We start from the raw sequence: 18899 nt of genomic DNA, 5'->3' as shown, positions 1-18899 counted from the left end.
TCTGCCAGAAGGGGATTCCTGGTGGGGCAAGGGTAGCTGGTGGGAAATGAGGTACCAGGAAATTAGCAAAGGGTCTTCTGGCCAGCTGGGGACAGTTCTCATGTGGTCCCCAGCCCAGTCTCGAGGGTTCTGGGCCGGTCACCCTGCAGCCTCGGTGCTGTGCCTCTGGATCCAGCCTCCGCAGGAAGAACCCTGGGAGACCCAGCAAAACGGGGTGCCTGGTCTGACAAACATCCCACTGTTCCTCTGGCTCTGCGGCTCAGGAGTAGGCTGAGATATCATGTCCAGGCAGTGCCAGGCCACCTCATTGCCCCCTTTGAGGTGAGCCCAGAGGGCTTTTGGGGGCGAGCATGAAGCACCCAGTGCCTGAGGCCAGGCACCCAGAGCCTGAGGCCGACTGTCTCTCCCTGTGTCCTGGAATGGGGGCCTTGACCCGAGAAGACCCTCAGGGGATGGCCTGTGGGTGCTGATGCGGGGAGGGGAGGTCTGTGGACTGAGGGGGGTCATTGGCAGGGGACATTGAGCACCGCGGCTCAGGGTTCTGCTCAGTGGGGTCAGTGGGAACGTAGTCAGTGAAGGCCTGGTCAGTGGGGGCCTGGTCAGTGGGGGTCTGGCTGGCAGAAGCCTAGCCAGGTGGCCGCTAGGTGACGTCAGGCAGGGTTTGTCCTTGGAGTCTCCTTGCCACCATCTGTAGTGGGAACGAATCATGGCACTCCGGAGGGCTGCTGGGAAGAGGAGGTGAGCAGGTGTGTGGAATCCAGCCCTGCCAAACAGATCTAGCACTTTACAGCGTAGCTGAGTCCCCTGCTAGGGAGGGGACCTGCCCTTTGTCTTTTGCCCCCAACCGTCAACCTTCTGCCCCCTACCTCCATCTGCAATCCCAAGAATGCCCTGTATGGGGAGGTCTGAGTTTAGGGAGCACCCGTGGATGCTCTGATGATGGCCATGGGTCCCGAGAGGGGAGAGAGTGACAAGGGTGACCCAGTGTCCTGGGTGCACATATGAGTGGGGCAGCCGGGCCTAGCCAGAGCAGTGACAAACGCATGCACACATGTGTTCACCCACATACACGTGCATGCTCACATGCACAAACACTGCACACACGCATGTTGACACTTCAGGGGGTGGAGGGTGCTGACTCTGGTCCCGGGTGACCCAGGCAGGGGCCCATTGTGATGGGTGTCATGACCTCACAATGTCACTGGTGCTGAGCACTCTCCCACCTGCCCGCCTGCCGTCTCTATGTCAGGAGCTCCTGGAGATAAGACCTAGAGGTGTCTGGTTCTGAGAAGAGGAAGTTTTGCTAAGTGAGAGACACAGCTGACTCAACTGACTCAGGTGAGTGTGACCTGCTCTGTTCCCCGCCTGCTGACCTGGGGACAGTCATTACCTGATGGGCAGTGCTAGCCTCTGGGCAGGTGCCGAGGAGGGTCATCCCTGAGCACTCACCAGGTGCCTGTTCTGCACTGACCTGGTGGACTCTGTGGGGTGGGTGCTGTCCCCAAATGTACCCATTCCACAAGTGAGATGTCTAGGGTCAGAGAGGAGGTGACTGGCCAAGGGACCCAGATGTGATCCTGGGCTGTGCTCTCAGCCCTGCCCTGTGCATGCCCTGACCTCTGTGGCCCTAGATTCCAAATCTGCCCAGGGTTTTCTGGCTCCTGATGGGGCAGAGTCTGGCCCTAAAAGAGCCACTGGGATGGAACTCCTATGGGTGTGGTGGAGGGAGGTGCTACTCAGTCCAAGTCTGTGTCCTAAGCTGGGTCTCCGCAGGAGGAGGTCTCACCAACTCAGACTTCACGTGCGGTCACTGAGGGTCTCCGTGGGACCCACTGGACACATGGGGTCCCTTGTCTGGGAGTAGGGAGCCCTCTGCCTGTGGGCAGTTGTGGTGGAGGACCTTGAACACTGCTGCTCTGGGGCCTGGGCAGGGAGGACTTGGACAGTGGGGACCTGTTCGGGAAGGCCTGGTCACTGGGGGACTGGTCAGTGAGGACATGGTCAGCGGGGAATTGGTCATCAGGGGCCTGGTCAGCAGAGGCTTGGTCACTGGGGCTTAGTGAAAACCTCGTCAGTGGGGACATGGTCAGTTGGAGCCTGGTCATCAGGGGCCTGATCAGTAAGGACCTAGTCAGAAGGCCTGGTCACTGGGAAAACGGCCAGTGAAAGCCTGGCCAGTAGGGGTCTGGTTAGTGGGGGCCTGGCCAGATGGTTGCTGGGTGACCTCAGGCACGGGGTTTCTCCTTAGAACCTCCTTGCCTCCATCCATAGCAGAAATGAGTCATGGCACCCTGGAAGGCTACTGGGAGGAGGAGGTGAAAAGATGTGTGGAATCCGACCTTGCCACTCACACCCAGCATTTTACAGTCTAGATGAGTTCCCCCTAATGAGAGGCCCTGTCCTGTGCCCTCTACCCCCTAGCCCCCATCTGCATCTTCAGGACTGCCCCGTGTGGGGAGGTCTGAGGTTGGGGAGGACCCATGGATGCTCTGATGCTGGCCACAGGCCTCAAGGGAAGGTGACGCTGATTAAGACTTGATGAGTACTTGGGTGCACATGTAAGTGGGACAGCCAGCCCTGGCCAGAGACGTTACTCGTGCACACACATGTTCACCCACATAAACGTGCATGCTCACCTGCACAAACACATTTTGACACCTTAGGGGCTGGAGGACACTGACTCTGGGCCCTCTTGACCTGGGCAATGGCCCATTGTGATGGCTGCCATGACCTCACAATGTCACTGGTGCTGAGTGACCGCCCACCTGCCCACCCGCCCACCTCTGTGTTGTGCAGCATTTGCACACAAGACACACACAGGTGTCTGGTTCTGTGCATAAACGACTTTTCTAAGTGAGAGACACAGCGGCCTGAGCAGACTCAGGTGAGTGACCTCTGGGCAGATGCCGAGGAGGGTCATCCCTGAGCACTCACCGGGTGCATGTTCTGCACTGACGGCGTGGACCATCCTCTCCTTTGTCCTCACAGCGACTCTGTGGCGATGGGTGCTGTCCCCAAATGTAGCCATTCCACAGGTGAGATGTGTATAGAGTCAGAGAGGCGGTGACTGGCCCAGAGACCCAGATGTGACCTGGGCCGTGCACTCAGCCCTACCCTTTGCCATGCTGGACTTGAGCTTTGACCGCTGAGGCCTCCCTACCCTAGATTCCAAATCCTCCTGGAGTTCTGGAATTCAATGATGCAGGGTCTGGTCCTGGAAGAGCCACTGGGACAGAGCCCCTGTGGGTGGGGTGGAGGGTCCAATTCTTGGTCCAAGTCTGTGCCCTAAGCTGGGTCCCCACAGGAGGAGGTCTCACCAACTCAGACTTAAGGTACGATCACTGATGGTTGCTGTGGGACCCACTGCACACATGGGGTCCTTTGTCTAGGAGTAGGGTGGGGAGCCCTCTGCCCTCGGGCAGTTGTGGAAAATGAAGGAGCCCTGGAGGGCTGCCCGGAGGGTGATGATCATCTCTCCTGGTCAAAGGGGCTTGGGGACTGGAACCCTCCTGCAGCGTCCCATTCTCTCTGTCTGATCCTCTAGAGGCCTTGCCCTCCATTTGCCCCGAGTATTCCTGGAGGGGACAGTCTCCCTGGGTGTTCTCTAGGACTAAGGCCCCAGCGTTCTCTTGTTCTTTCTTGGTGACCCAGGAAAACAAAGTCCCCTCCTGTATTGACAGCTGGAAATTGTGGTGTCCACCGTCCTCGACCTGAGACGGGGTCTCCACGAGCACAGAGGCTGCTCTGGAGTCAACAGATATCTTTTCACCAAACCAAACTGCTTGGCTGGTGTTGTTCCTGAAGCGGCTTCACCGGCCAGAGTGAGTGAGAATTGGGGTAGAACGGAGCAGTCACCAGATGTCTTGCTTCCTACAGAAAATTGAGTATCTTCCTGGTCCCTGAACGATCCTATAGAGACATCCAGTCCCTGACTCCACCTGCCTCCAGGTGCCCAGAACAGCCCATCGTGGGGACTTCACCCTCAGCAAGTGGACACCGTTTGTCCTGCCGGGGCAGGTGTGTGTCTGCCTTGGGGTGTTTGGGGACAATAGGCCTCTATGTGCAGGTCCCCATGTGCTCAAATCCTCAGGAGGGAGCCCACCACTGGTTGGAGGCAAGGACTTCAGAGATCCAGTCAGGGGTGGGGCCACTGAGTCTGGCCCCTTGTCCTCTGGGAGGGGTAGTGGAATGGGGCTCACCAGACTGGAGTGTGTCTGGGAGTGCAGCGCACGTGGTTTGGCTGTTCTCTGGAGCTCTTGGGTGCGGGAGAGCCTTGGGATGACTTTGCCTGGCAGGATGGAGATGGATGAGGACCCGGATAACCTGCCTGCCCGGGGCAAGGCAACATCATCATCACTAAGTATGAGCAGGTACAGGTTGGGCCGCTCCCTCGAGGGAGGCAGGGCCTCGCCTCTCCCGCTGTAACCTGGTCACAGGGCCCTGGGCTTCCTAAGATCACAGGGTGGGGAGGGGCTGCCCACCTCCCTGGGCCTCCCACACCTCTCACCTTGCCCCCCCTACCCTGGCCTCCTCTGGGTTTCAGGGACACCGAGCTGGAGACATGGGGCATGAGCAGGTTGATGTTGGGAAATACACCAATCACCTCGGGATTGTGCAGTAAGTCCTCTGTCCCCCCAACCCCAGCCACCAGTCTCACCTCAGGGATGGGTTTTGTTTTTAGAAAGGCCTCTCTGAAGCAGGACATGTCTCCCTGGCTGGGCCAACCTCCTCTCCAGGGTGAGAACTCCTCCCAGGCTCTCCTGCATGTCCAGCCTGTGGTCAGGGTTAGGGCACAGCCTCATGATACATTTAGGAAGCTCAGGAGAGGGGGTAGGGAGAGAGAGGGGACTACAGCAGGCCCGTGGGCTCTCAGCACTGTCGTCTCCAAGTAAGCCCGAGAGGAGGGGGCAGCCTGAGGATCTGGCCCTGTTCCCTTGGGGCCTGCCTTGGTGAGATCTGAGGGTTGTGGCCATAGGGCAAAGGGGCACCTGGCCTGGCCTTTGGGCAGTTGTATAGCAGATCTCTGAGGGCTCAAGGGGCTCAGCCATGAGGAAGGGGCACAGGGACTGTGAGGGCCTTGGCCCTGGCCCTGGTAGGTTGTGGAAGAAGAAGGGCAGGGCCCTGGCCTGGGCTTCTCACTGAGGCCAGGGTGACAACAGAGCATGCAACTGAAGGCCCCGGGAGTGGTGCAGGGAAGGGACCTGGGCCTGGTAATGGGAGCCCAGCCTGAAGCCGGCCCCTCAGGACTCACAGGATGGAGAGAGAGAGGAGCCTGGGGGAGGGGGGCAGGGTGAGCTCCTGAGACCTGCCACTTCTGGAAGGTACCTTGAAACCTTTGCCCTTGGCTGGGTGTGGTAGCTAGTGGCTGTAATCCCAGCACTTTAGGAAGCCAAGGCAGTAGTATCGTTTGAGCCCAGGAGTTCAAGGCTGCAGTGAGCTATGAGCATACCACTGCACTCCAGCCTGTGCGAAAGACCCAGACCCTGTCTCAAAAAAAAAAATAAACAAAACCCAAAACTTTGCCCTTGTTAATCCTCCCTTCCCCCCTCCCCCAAAACAACAACAACAACAACAACAACAACAACAAACCACAAAAAATAAACATTTGTTCTAGGGCAACCTGGCACTCAGCCTTTTGGGGAAAGATGGGAGTTCTAGGTAACAATGTTAACACCTAGAACTTGATTCACTTTTAGATTTCACAGGCCTTTATTTGATTCATCGTAGCAAAAGGAAAGCCTGTGAGAATGCAAGGGAGCCCCTGGCTGCTTTGCTGGAGCCCCTGGGAGGCACCCCACACCTCTGCCACTGCAGTCTGTGTGCTCCCAAGCAGCTGATGGCCTTCACACTAGGGAAACTGCAGTCCTCGTCACCCATGCCTTTGTCCTCCCATTCCTTCACACTCCCATTCACACCCACACAGGCTTGTCCCCCACAGAACTTGATAGGAGGTCACATGTGTGTGAATTGCCTGTGTCTGCTTTGCAGGGTTGAGCAGGCTGAGGGTGTGCGCCTCTGGGGACGCTGGGCTGACAGCAAATCCCGACAATATTTCAGCTCTAGACTGACTGGGCCTTCAGTGCTTCCCCAGGCCTCTGACATAACATGGGAAAAAGAAGCCCTTAGGGGTGGGACGTGAAGGCCCATTTATAATTAACAAAGAAGAATGCAGTTGCCCCCGCACCCTACTGGTCACCTCAAGTTGGTCAGAGAGATGGATTTGAGACTGAGCTCCCATCTCCTCGGCTCAGCACCTGATGAAAGCCTTCTTCCTTTGCAATACTCACCTCAGTGATTGGCTTTCTGTGGGTGAGCAGCGCAGGATCTAGGCTGAAGCCCTGAGGCTTCAGTGACAAAATCTGTTTTTCATAATGCGATCTGTCTTAATTGTCCTCAGGAATTAGTATTTGAGTGCTCTCTAGATTCTCCTTTGTCTGTCTCCCTCCCTCCCTTCCTTCCTTCCTTCTCTCTTTCCTTCGTTCTCTCCTTCCTTCTTTTCTTTCTTTTTTTGAGACGGAGTCTTGCTCTGTTGCCCAGGCTGGAGTTTGGTGGTACCATATCAGCTCACTGCAACGTCCACCTCCCGGGTTCAAGCGATTCTCCTGTCTCAGCCTCTGGAGTAGCTGGGACTACAGGCGCGCGCCACCACGCCCAACTAATTTTTGTATTTTTAGTAGAGACAGGGTTTCACCATGTTGGCCAGGCTGGCCTCGAACTCCTGACCTCTAGTGATCTGCCCACCTCGACCTCCCAAAGTGCTGGGATTACAGGTGTGAGCCACCGCGCCCGGCCGTCACTTTTCTTAAATCTCACTGGTGCTCGCGGGCTGAAGGGTCAGGACCGACGAGAGGCGAGCAATCCCGGTGGCACCAGGCATTCCCCACCCGCCCGGGTCGCCAGCAGAACGGACCCTAGGCAAATGCGCGCGGCGGCTGCGGCACAGGGCGGTGAGCGGCTGCTCGGCCCCATCCTAAGGCAGCAGAATGCCCAGAGCTGGTCCCTGGCTCCGGGCGCAGGCCGAGTAGGAGCTGGGCGAACGGAGGCGTCGGGCAGGCCCTTCCAGCCGGGCGGACAGCCCGCTCTCACCCAGCCATCCGACTCCGCTTGCGTCCTGGCAGCGCGGACCCTGGGGCAACTTCGCTGCGGTGGCCAAGCCCGGGGCGGAGCTGGCCCGCACCCCTGAACCGAGCAAGCCTAGGAGCAGGTGCGCCGGCGGCGCTGTGAAGCGGCACTCATGACAGGTAGGCTGGGCGCCGCCACCCGGAAACCTCCGAAATACCACCAGCCAGCCCAGGCCGGCGCTGGAGCTGCAGCGCCACCTGCAGGCCAAGGAGTTTTTTTCTGGGAGGCTGGAACTGCGGATGCAGTGAAGGCACAGGTTCGGTGACGTCACAGGTACGCAGGCGCACTGGTGTGTAACGGATTGGCTTGGCCTTACCCGCGTGGCTTGGCCTTACCCGCGAGGCTTTGCGGTGGTTGCTTGGTTTGGCGGTGGTCGCTTGGCTTGGCGGTGGTCGCTTGGCTTGGCGTGGCAGTGATCGCTTGGCTTGGCATTTCTGGCTTGGCGGTGCTCTTTTGGCAGATTGGAAACCGCGGGCTATCCTGCTGGGAGGTTGTGGCCGAGGCAGTAGCTCGCTACTGATGGCCTCCTGGGGTGGAGAAAAGCGAGGAGGGGCTGAGGGGTCTCCGAAGCCGGCAGTCTCCGCCATGAGGAAGACCCCTAGCGTCGGGAGCCAGGAGGACCAGTGGTCCTCGGACTTCTCCTCCAGCTGGTGGACAAACAGCGCCAGCAGCGAGAGCAAGCACGATGAGGGCGCCTTAGACCAGCCCCAGCATGACGGCTGCCTGGAAGATCTTGGCGAGCTCCACAGAGCTGCGCGGTCGGGCGACGTCCCTGGGGTGGAGGGCATCCTGGCTCCTGGAGACACTGGCGTGGACAAGAGGGATGGGAAGAAGAGGTAATGGCCAGGCGAAGGAGGCGGGCGCGCCGTCCTGTCGAGGACACTGGCTTTCTGGTGCCCGCAGGCCCCACGGCACCCGGGATGGGGAAACGTCAGAGGGGTCAGGGGCCCAGGCCTCTTAGTGAGACGGGATCAAATATAAATGATTATCACTATTGCAAAAGTGTTCGTCTACTTTACAGGAGTTTCCTTTAAAAATATTGCACTTCCCAACTGTGTTTATCCATTTTCTCAATTTATTCATCAAACATAAGCTGAATATCTATTATACAGCAGACATATTCTACTGAATATAATTAGAACAAGATGTGTTTTTCTACCTGCTGGTTAATTGTTACGTTAACAGTAATTTTATTAGAACAAGATATGCTGTTACCATTAGCCAAAAGATTATCATAATAAATATTCTGTATGCTGAGGACCCTTTTCTTAGATCATGGAATGTCCCATATTATCCTTTCCCAGATTTGTGGCAGGAAGCCATCACCAGAATTCTGAGTCTCAAGTATGTTAGTTGGATTTAACAGAGCTAAGCCTCATCCGTGACTCATGATATCCATGTATAAAAGGAGAGCTTTGGCAGGGCGCAGTGGCTCATGCCTGTAATCCCAGCAATTGGGGAGCCTGAGGTGGGCGGATCACGAGGTCAGGTGATCGAGAGCATCCTGGCTAACACGGTGAAACTCCGTCACTACTAAAAATACAAAAAAAATTATCGGGCGCCTGTAGTCCCAGCTACTCAGGAGGCTAAGGCAGGAGAATGGCATGAACCTGGGAGGCGGAGCTTGCAGTGAGCCGAGATCGCGCCACTGCACTCCAGCCTGGGTGACAGAGCGAGACTCCGTCTCAAACAAACAAACAAAAAACTTGCTTCAGCAGCAAACATATACTAAAATCGGAACAAAATGGAGAGAAATTAGCATGGCCCCTGCCTGCATAAGGATGATGCACAGATTTTTGAAGTGGTCCCTATTTTGCGCAGTCACTAGAAGTTCATTTGACTATTTGCTGACTAGCTCCAAAGAAACAATGTGAGTCAAAGCAAACTGAGTATCACCTAATATTAAAATTGTGATTTTTCACTACAAAAATATTCAGTAAGGTGATCAATGGAGCTGAGTAACGGGTGGGATGTTGTGTGCAAATACATTGTTAGTATGTATCTCAGAAATGAGAGAATGTCAACTTGGATCTCTTTCATGGAAATGAAAAAAAAAAAAGTAGAATATTGTTTTCCATGTCAGTTGGAGATGAACATGGGGACTGAGCATCGTTCTAACAAAGATCTGCCGATTCAGAGTTGGAGTCTGTATGGAACAGTAGTCCAAGCTAGGTCTTGACATCTATTAGTTTTCTCCCCTTGGTGTGATTGATGAGCTCAGTAATAGTGGACAGTGATGTTATCTAGTTTGATGAAATAATATATTTATAAGTAAATTTAGTTACAAACTATGAAATAGCTGTGATGCCCCAAATTATAAGCCACAAAAAATAGAACTAATAAAACTAGAACTTAATAACAGTTTTGGAAAACTGCAACATTTGAATATTAGAACCTCTGGAAAAAATACACATTGGGTTTTATTTGTGATTCCAAAACCATTTCGGCAATAAAACTGAAAAGCAAATTATTTCATTGCTTCACTGTTTCTCTGAGCATTTACAAAACGTTATCTCGTTAAATCTTTAACAACCTAGTGAAATAAGGCAGTAAAATCCTTGCTTTTTAGAAGAATACATTGAGCCTAAGAGAAGCGACTTGTCAGAGAACAAATAGGTGCTGGTAATAGAGCTAGGACGCTTTCCATTATGCCAAGCTAATGTGAATTAATTTACTGAGCTATACTCCCTTCAATTCATGAGTACTTCATCTTTTTTTCTTCTTTAGAAGCTTAAAGAGAAGTTGGTAGAACTCACAAATTGAAGTATATGGGATAATTAAAGTTCTGATATTAACTCTGATATTGTTTGAAATACTCTAAAAATTTAATATATATGGTATTTTTCATTTGTTTTAAAATAGTAATTTCATTTATTACATTTTTATCCATAGCATTCAGCAACTAGTTCCTGAATATAAGGAAAAACAGACACCTGAAATTCTTCCTCAAAATAACAATCCAGGTAAGACTTATGATAGTGAATTATTTTTGGTGGTCCTACCATAGATAAAAAAGAAGTAAGAGTAAGGAAGTTTTGATCATGAAAGAGCAGTTTAAAAAAATCTTTATTTCTTTCTTGGTAGGTTAGATTTCTTGGTAGGTTAGATTTCACAATTATTTAAAAAGTTAATTGTAGGTCATTTATTTTTTCAAACAATCTGGTCTGAAAAAAATTTAATTATGGTCCCTAAAATCCTATGTGATATATTTGTATAAATAAGAAAAAGATATTTTTAAGTTAGTAAGTTGTGTTTTCTTTGTAGTCACATTATAATGAATGAGACTTGTTATGAAATTGGAACTTCTGTTTAATTTTTAAAATAAATGACTTATGTTTAGTAAATGAATATCAATCACAGTTGACCCTTAGCAACATGGAATTTAGGGATGCTTGATTCCCTCTGCAGTCAAACATCTGTGTATAACTTTTGACTCCCCCAGGAATGTAACTACTAATAGCCAACTGTTGACCAGCAGCCTTACTGATAACATAAACAGTCAATTAAGATATGTTTGGTATGGTATATGTATTAATATGCCGTATTCTTACAATAAAGGAAGCTAGGGAAATAAACTGTTAAGAAAGTCATAAGGCAGAAAAAATACGCTTACTGTTCATTACATGCAAGTGGATCATTATATAACTCTTCATCATAGTCTTCAAGTTGAGCGGGCTAAGGAGAAGGAGGAAGAGGAAGATTGGTCTTCGCTGTCTCAGGTGGTAGAGGTGGGAGAAAATCTGCTTATAAGTAGACCCCTGCAGTTCAAATCCATGTCATTCAAAGGCTAACTATATTACACAGTGATTTATGTCACTTAAAAAAAGAAATTAGTTTGAAAACTGGAAACTCAGCATACCTTTCTGGCACCATAAACAAATGGCAGTAAGAACTGTGAAATGGCTAGGTGTGCTGCCCACACCTGTAGTCCCAGCAAGTTGGGAGGCCTAGGCAGGAGGATCGCTTGTGTCCAGAAGTTCCAGACTAGCCTGGGCAACATAGTGAGACCACATCTCTACAAAAACAAATAAAAAATTAGCTGGGTGTTTTGGTGCACACCTGTAATCCCAGCTACTTGGGAGACTGAGATGGGAGAATCGCTTGAGCCTGGGAGTCAAGGCTGTGGTGAGCTGTGATCATGATCACAACCTGGATGACAGAGTGAGACCCTGTATCAGAAAAAAACAAAAACAAAACCCTGCCAAACATACCCAATGTGCACTAATACTAATGGGAAATTATTTTTTAAAGATACTTTCTGAGTGCAGAAGTCAGAAAAGCAATTCCTTGTTGAGAAGAACAGGTCATGTTACATACTTATAAACCAACAAAGTGTCACTATTATTGACTTTCCCCCTAATCTGAAATCGAATGAGGTATATTTACTTCATTAGAACAAGATGTGTTCTTCTACCTGCTGGTTAGTTGTTATGTTAACAGTAATTTTGTTAGAACAAGATATGCTGTTACCATTAGCCAAAAGATTATCATAATAAATATTCAAATAGCCCAACTCTAGGCTCAACAAATTATAATAAAAGTATGAAAACGTTTCACAATAACAAAAAATGCTTCTGTGCTACCAAGATGTGATGCCTAATGCATTGGACAATCTGAACTGTAAGAGGACACCTTTAATTTAGTACATATTAATCAAAGAACTTCTCTAAGTTAGGTTTTGCATGTTATGGGAGACAAACATGAAATAGACATAGTTTTGGTCTTTGAGGTGCTCATAATAGAATAGAGCTTTCTCTATTTAATTTCTGTTTTTTCAACAGAATTTTCAAGGAAATCATTTATTCATTTGTCCACTTAACAAATAATTATCAAATGTCTTTTAGGTACTAAGCATTTTTTTTCTAATGTTACAGAATACAAACATTCAAAAATACTGTTGGGGCCAGCCACAGTGGTGCATGCCTGCAATCTCAGCACTTTGGGAGGCTGAGATGGGAGGATCACTTGATCCCAGAAGTTCAAGACCAGCCCAGGCAACATGACAAGACCTCATCTCTACTAAAAAAAAAAAAAAAAAAATTATCTGGGCATGGTGCCAAGTGCCTGTACTTCCAGCTACTTGGGAGGCTGAGGTGGGAGGATTGCTTGAGCCTGGGTGTTTGAGGCTACAGTGAGCTATGATCATGCCACTGCACTCCTGTCTGGGTAACAGAGTGAGACCCTGTCTCAAAAAAGAAAAAAACGAACAAACCAACAAAACCCAGGAGCTTGTTATTATCATTGTCATTTTAATTATTTGCTGAATTATTTATTCAGCATGAATCTCTGTACCTTCTCGATTTTGCTGTGAATCTAAAACTGCTCGGAAAATAATATTATTAATTTTAAAGCACATACTCACTGAACTTGCTATTACCCTAAATTATAAAAAGACAGAGTCACCTTGAAAATTGCAAATCACCAAAGATCAAGGTAACAGAATATGAGTACTATCTCCAAAATTGAAGCATATAAAAACACATAAAGCAATTAATTTTAATTGCATACTTAGACAAAAAGATTCACAAAAATGATTGAATATCTAATCTTATTTCATAATTGTAAACAGGGATTTAGTACAATATGAATCAAAACTGGTCCATCCATGAAAATAAAATGAAAGACAATTTTTATTCTAATTTTAAATCAGAACTTATTATGCCTACTTTATCCCACAATTTTACTGAAAGGTTAATCAGATAAGAAGGACAGCTTATAATTACTTAATATTGCCATAGTAACTTATGTACCAATACCTGTTAAGTATTCACCAAATGTCAAAACTGTAAGCAGCCTTGCTATTTAATATGAATGATGCAACTGAAACCAGTACCATGTTATGGTCTATCATATTATTTGCTATTATATTACATAAAATTTTAAGATAAAACCAAAAATTTAGTCAGGGGCATAGCTGCTGGGCAGCAAAGAGGCAGAAGGATGATGTGGGCAGAAGATGGTGTGTTTGGCAGAAGGAGCAGCGAGTGCAAAAGTAAGATGCTTGAGTGAACTTTGCAGGGTTTATGAGCAGTTCAGTTTTGCCAGTGCAAAACGTATGAGATGTGAATGGTTGCGAATGAAGTGAATACCTAAGGCAAGCTCATGACGGACTTTTTTTTGAGACAAAGTCTCACTCTGTCACCCAGGCTGCAGTGCAGTGGCATTCTCTTGGCTCACTGCAACCCTGCCCTTACAGCTCTTATTTTGCAAATAAATGTATGAAGTTTATCCAAGTATTTGAAAGTAAATTCTGAAGATAGTGGTGCATTGAGGAAAGACCATCTCATTATAATTAAAATAGTTTTAAAAGTGTATTTATTATGTTTTTATAAATCCTGTGTCTCTACAATACATACATACAATGCTGTCATGTATATTTAAGCTTAAAATGGTTAGACATAAATTCTGTTTTAAAAAATTTATATCCATGAAGAATCTTAATGGAAAGCAAAATATATAATAGAGATTGCTGAGTGAATGAAAGTAAGTAATAGTAAACAGTAAAAATGTAGAAAAGTGAGAGATGATAGTTAATTAAACTTACCTGAATGAATTGTAAGCATAGGACATGTAAAATATAATAAGCCTGAATGCGTAGCGTGTTGTGGGAGAGAGCAGGATGTGGGACTGTTTCTGTAAAGAAAGCATGTATACAAGTTAGTCGAATTATTGTGTTATTTACATCCTAAAAATGAAAACTTCATTTTCAGATTTTTCAGATTGGCATCCTACTAATTTGACCCTTAGTGATGAGACTTGTCAGAGATCCAAGAATCTGAAAGTTGATGATAAATGTCCATCTGTATCACCATCAATGCCTGAAAATCAGTCAGCAACCAAAGAATTGGGACAGATGAACTTAACAGAACGAAGAAAGATGAACATTGGAGTTGTACTTCTCTTAGGGAATGATACTTCCCATGACCTGTGCCAATCACAGCTACCAGAAAACAAAGAGAGCAAAGAAGGTAACAAAGAAGCATAGAGAATTCAGTCGTAGAGTGCCTCTGCTTGGCTGCATAGTGCTATAGTTCTGACTTAAAAAAACTTTTTCTGGTGAAATGTGCTTTGTGTTTACTCACCTTTTGCACTGAACAGAATACCTTTTGGCAGGATATTTGTATTCTTCCTTTAACCAAAGCAACATCTAGATAACAGAGAATTAGGGGAAAGCATGATTTTCTTTAGGAAGTAGGATTATATTTAGAATGTAGGGACTAAGTATGTTTAGGGACTAACATAGGATTATATTTAGGATAACTTAGTAGAGACCTAAAGATTGCTGACTCAAACACAATGTGGTTTCTTTGCTTTATTTTTACAGCTCTGAATTCACAGCTGTTAGTTACAACTATATGCACTATAACTTAAAAGACACCTTCCCACGCCTGTAATCTCAGCACTTCAGGAGGCTGAGGCGGGTGGATCACGAGGTCAGGAGTTTGAGACCAGCCTGGCCAATATGGTGAAACCCCATCTGTACTAAAAATACAAAAAAAACTAGCCGGGCTTGGTGGTGAACGCCTGTAATCCCAGCTACTCAGGAGGCTGAGGCAGGAGAATCGCTTGAACCCAGAAGGTGGAGGTTGCAGTGAGCCGAGATTGCGCCACTGCACTCCAGCCTGGGCAATAGAGGGAGACTCCGTCTCAAAAAACAAAAACAAAAACAAAAAAACACCTTCCAAAAGCAAATATTAAGTGACTTCCTATCGTTTCTATGACTTTATGTATTATATAATTGACCTTTCAAGTCAGTAATTAATGAGACTTATTGAGAATTTGCTGCACAGTATCTCCTTGGCTGCGTCCACATGAGCTACCACCTTGCGTTAATAAATGTGTTCGCTAGGGATGTTGGTTTTGGCATTGACAGTGTTCTATCACCAATGCAAATAAGACCAGGGACCACTCTTGAGAATATTAATGTCCAAGCATCTTAAAATTATACATAAGGCTTTCATAATGTGACTTCTGCTCAGCTCTCCATCTTTAGCCCTTTCCCCCGTGTGCCCTTTCTCTGGCCTTACTGAACTGCTGGTCCTGTCCTGCTGACCCATCCTTTGATTGCAGGCAAACACATACACTCTTTCAGGCCTCTTTCTGCCTTTCGTTGCTGCCTCTCATGCTCTCACTCTTTCCTGTCCCCTACCCCTTCTAATTAGGCTAGCCTCACTCTTTAAGCCTCAGCTCGGGCAGGATCTCTAGAAAAGTCATCTCTGACATGCTTTCTTTTCACTCTTTAAATCCTAGTGCCTAGCACATAGCAAGACTCAATACATAATTGCTGAGTAAAATAGATAATGACTCTTCGTACAAAAATGATTTTCAAGATTGTTCCCTACAGTCAAGGAGCAAAGGGAATAGATGTGTAAAGCAATAATTGACAGTTCGGGTGGTGGAGATGCAGTAGAAAAATCAGTAAAGTTCTAGGGCAGCCCTAAGGAAGATACCTGTTTACCTGGGGAAAGATAGCCAAGATGAGGGTCAACTTCACCTAGCAGTCTGTTTTTTATTTTATGTATTTTATTTATTTATTTTTAGCAGTCTGTTTTAAAAGACGAAAACATTAATACATTTGTCAGAATAATACAGGGAAACATTTCAGATGTTAGGAAGAGGTTGTACACCAATAAAGGTGTCCACAGTCATTTTGGAAATCATTAATAAGGTACTATTATGAAGTGGAGAACAGTATGCAGCATTGCCTAATAATATTGCTACTGCATTCCAAAATTTTGTTTTGTTTGTGATGGCTTTGTTCATTGATGTTGGGTGGATGAATCCGTGAGTGAATCTTCAACATGATTGTATATCTTTAACCTGGTGGCATCTAGTGTCTCCCAGAAAGTGGTTTGTTGAAGTTTTGGAGAATTAGAAGTATTTCTTAACTAAGTATTCCACCAAAGATCAAGCTTCATTTAAACTCTCAATTTATGAAATAAAATGAAATGTAATTTAAAATCTATTTTTATAAAGACTATGTCTTTTATCTAACTGTTCTAAGTAGTTTAACTGAACATTTGGATTTTGCAGCAGAACAAGACTTGGAGCTGATATCAGGGGAAGCGCAAGAAAGACTTAAAGGATGTGAAAATAAGCAGCCACAGGTGTGGAAACATTTAAACTAAAATCTAAATTTCTGGTTTAATAGTCTTTTTTTTTTGCTTTAATAATATAAGCTAGCCCAAATGAAATTACCTCTCAGACTAGCCTTTGAGAATCAATAGATCCTTACTTAATATTTAATTTTAAATACATTTAAACTAGTTATAAAACACAATATTGTTAGAATCTATCATAACTTATAGCTAATCTTTACCCTTGGAGTAGAGGCAAACATTCCAGAATTTTGTTTGCTCTTCCATTCTTACAATATCCTTACAGGATAAAGAAGGTAATGTCAATTATTGACTTATATTATTAAGCAACAGAAATTACGAACAATTTAACAGTGATGGCCACTGAGTTGGATTCATGGTAAAAGAGTAATCATGGCCAGTGGCTCAAATTTTGCAGTTTTATATTGCCAGTTACTAATGCCTAGGTTAAAGATGTATTCTGCCTTGTGGCCTTTCATTGACTTCACAGTCTACATTCAGTGAGAGTGGGGTTATGAAATCAACCCAACTGCCTATTAAGGGAATCATACCTTACAGAATGGGATCTTTGGTGTTAGGGTACAAACAATAACTTTCTAACTTTTTAGATGCAGAAACTTAGTAAGAACTATCTTTAAAGTTTTAGTTAGTGTTATTAGGGGATCGTAGTATATATTAGAACTGAACTGAAGAAGATAGTCTAGATATATAACCCTATGATGTTACAGTATATAATTTGAACGAAAACTTAAGAACTTGCTTTTCTTTCTGATTGGTGTTGATTCGGGCTCCTAATAATTTACAGATTGCCTACACTCCAGTTAGTAATCTATAGAAAGAGTACTTTACATGTACTGTAGGGGCTCACTTTTCAAGTGAGGAAGCCTTTGTAACACTAGAAATCATCTGCTAATTCATTTTTGGTAGATTTAACACATAATGAATTAAGTTTATTCCAAACAAACAGTGGCAAAGTTAAGTTTGCTGGTTCATATTTTTCTCCTCCTTTCAGCTAAGACAATTTTTTTTTTAACTTCTTAGTTACAAGCCAGTGATATGGGAGTAGCTAAACCTAGATGAAGAAGTTTAACAGTTAAATTTTCATTTTAATTATTTGTGAATTTTTCTTTGTTCATACCTGTTATTTAGAGGCAAAGCTATTTTTAAAACATGTAGCCCAACAGAGAAGACACCCAAGAAACAAAGCAAGCAAATTAATCTTCCACTTTTGCATCTGCAGAAAACGTCTCAAGAACCAGAAATGGCTAAGGATTGTGATAGAGAGGATATACCAATATATCCAGTACTTTCTCATGTGCAAAAATCTGAGGAAATATGGATTGAACAAGGCAAATTAGAGTGGAAAAACCAATTAAAACTCATCACAAATGAGTTAAAGCAGAGGTTTGGTGAAATTTGTGAAAAATACAAAATTCCGCCTTGTCCTGAGGAAGAGCCACTACTTGATAACTCTACAAGGGGAACAGATGTAAAGGATATTCCCTTTAATTTGACAAATAACATACCTGGTTGTGAGGAAGAAGATGCATCTGAAGTATCTGTCTCACTGGTATTCGAGACATTTCCTGAACAAAAAGAACCCAGCCTCAAAAATATCATCCATCCATACTATCATCCATACTCTGGGTCCCAGAAACATGCTTGCCAGTTATCTTCTGAGCCTCATGTACATGAAAATAAATTAGACTGTGACAATGATAACAAACCAGGCATTGGACATATTTTTAGTATAGATAAGAACATTCATAGTGATGCAGGCACTAAGAAAGCAAGGAACCCAGAAGTGGTTACAGTTGAAATGAAAGAAGACCAAGAGTTTGATTTGCAAATGACAAAAAATATGAACCAAAATAGTGACAGTGGCAGTACAAATAACTATAAAAGCCTGAAACCTAAATTAGAAAATCTGAGTTCTTTACCACCAGATTCTGACAGAACATCAGAAGTATATCTACATGAAGAATTACAGCAAGACATGCAACAGTCTAAGAATGAGGTCGACACATTAGAAGAAGAGTTCCTGACTTTGAAGAAAGAAAATGTTCAACTTCATAAAGAGGTAGGGTTTTACTTGCTGCCACTCTTTGTTTTTTCTCTATCAATTATCTGGTCCATTCTGATTTTCCACTTAGGAAAAGCATATGAAAAGCATACAGTTTGGTTGTCTACATCTGTAATTGTGTGTAGAAACAGATGATTTCTAAGTAATGGGAGTTTAGGAAAATTTTCTCATAATCTTTGTTTCTTAATCGACTTAAGTCTCTCTGTCAGTCTTCCAAGTGGCGTATGGATTGTGAAACTCATTTAGCCATATATCATGTGACCTTCAGAACCAGGAGAGGCGTCAAGAAAATCGATAAAGGAAATGTGATGAGCTTGAGGGCTTTTTCCTTTTACTGACTTAAAGATGAGTTGTGTCTGACAATAAGATGGGAATACAGTAGAAAGGAACCAATGACTAAGAAGAGATATAAAAATGTATCTAGCAGGCATGGTGGCAAACACCTGTAGTCTCAGCTACTTGGGAGCCTGAGGCAGGAGGATCATTTGAGGCCAGGTGTTCTGGGCCGTAGTGTGCTATGCCGATCAGGTGTTCACACTAAGTTCGGCATCAATATGGTGACCTCCTGGGAGCAAGGCACCACCAGATTTGCTAAG

The 18899-nt window shown here is 45.8% G+C and overlaps 1 protein-coding gene and 1 non-coding gene across 22 annotated transcripts in view; both read left to right on the top strand.

Annotated features, from left to right (window-relative positions):
• Positions 1-1241: 1241 nt before the first annotated feature.
• LOC116458447 (coiled-coil domain-containing protein 144A) overlaps positions 1242-18899 on the top strand; it is a 97155-nt gene continuing 79497 nt past the window's right edge. For 15 of the 21 annotated variants that reach the window (XR_004245324.2, XR_009211037.1, XR_004245325.2 and 12 more), the window contains exons 1-5: positions 7508-7958; positions 10015-10085; positions 13842-14090; positions 16156-16229; positions 17461-18300. Coding sequence is in view for 13 of the 21 variants with exons in the window: in XM_058431247.1 (XP_058287230.1) it covers positions 7642-7958; positions 10015-10085; positions 13842-14090; positions 16156-16229; positions 17461-18300 (1551 nt within the window). In the remaining 8 variants the exon portion in view is untranslated. Of the gene's footprint in view, positions 1339-3013; positions 3036-3691; positions 3822-3876; positions 4018-4295; positions 4371-4543; positions 4618-7507; positions 7959-10014; positions 10086-10765; positions 10851-13841; positions 14091-16155; positions 16230-17460; positions 18301-18899 lie in introns of those variants that run through there. The other 6 variants (XM_058431244.1, XM_058431243.1, XM_058431245.1 and 3 more) reach the window with 6 other exon arrangements.
• On the top strand, positions 8831-8938 carry LOC116459585 (U6 spliceosomal RNA). The gene has a single exon (XR_004245623.1). It is a non-coding gene; the product is annotated as a U6 spliceosomal RNA (small nuclear RNA).

Source organism: Hylobates moloch, unplaced genomic scaffold, assembly GCF_009828535.3.
Source record: "Hylobates moloch isolate HMO894 unplaced genomic scaffold, HMol_V3 SCAFFOLD_19, whole genome shotgun sequence".
Taxonomy (NCBI): domain Eukaryota; kingdom Metazoa; phylum Chordata; class Mammalia; order Primates; family Hylobatidae; genus Hylobates; species Hylobates moloch.
This window is presented reverse-complemented; position numbering and strand designations above follow the sequence as displayed.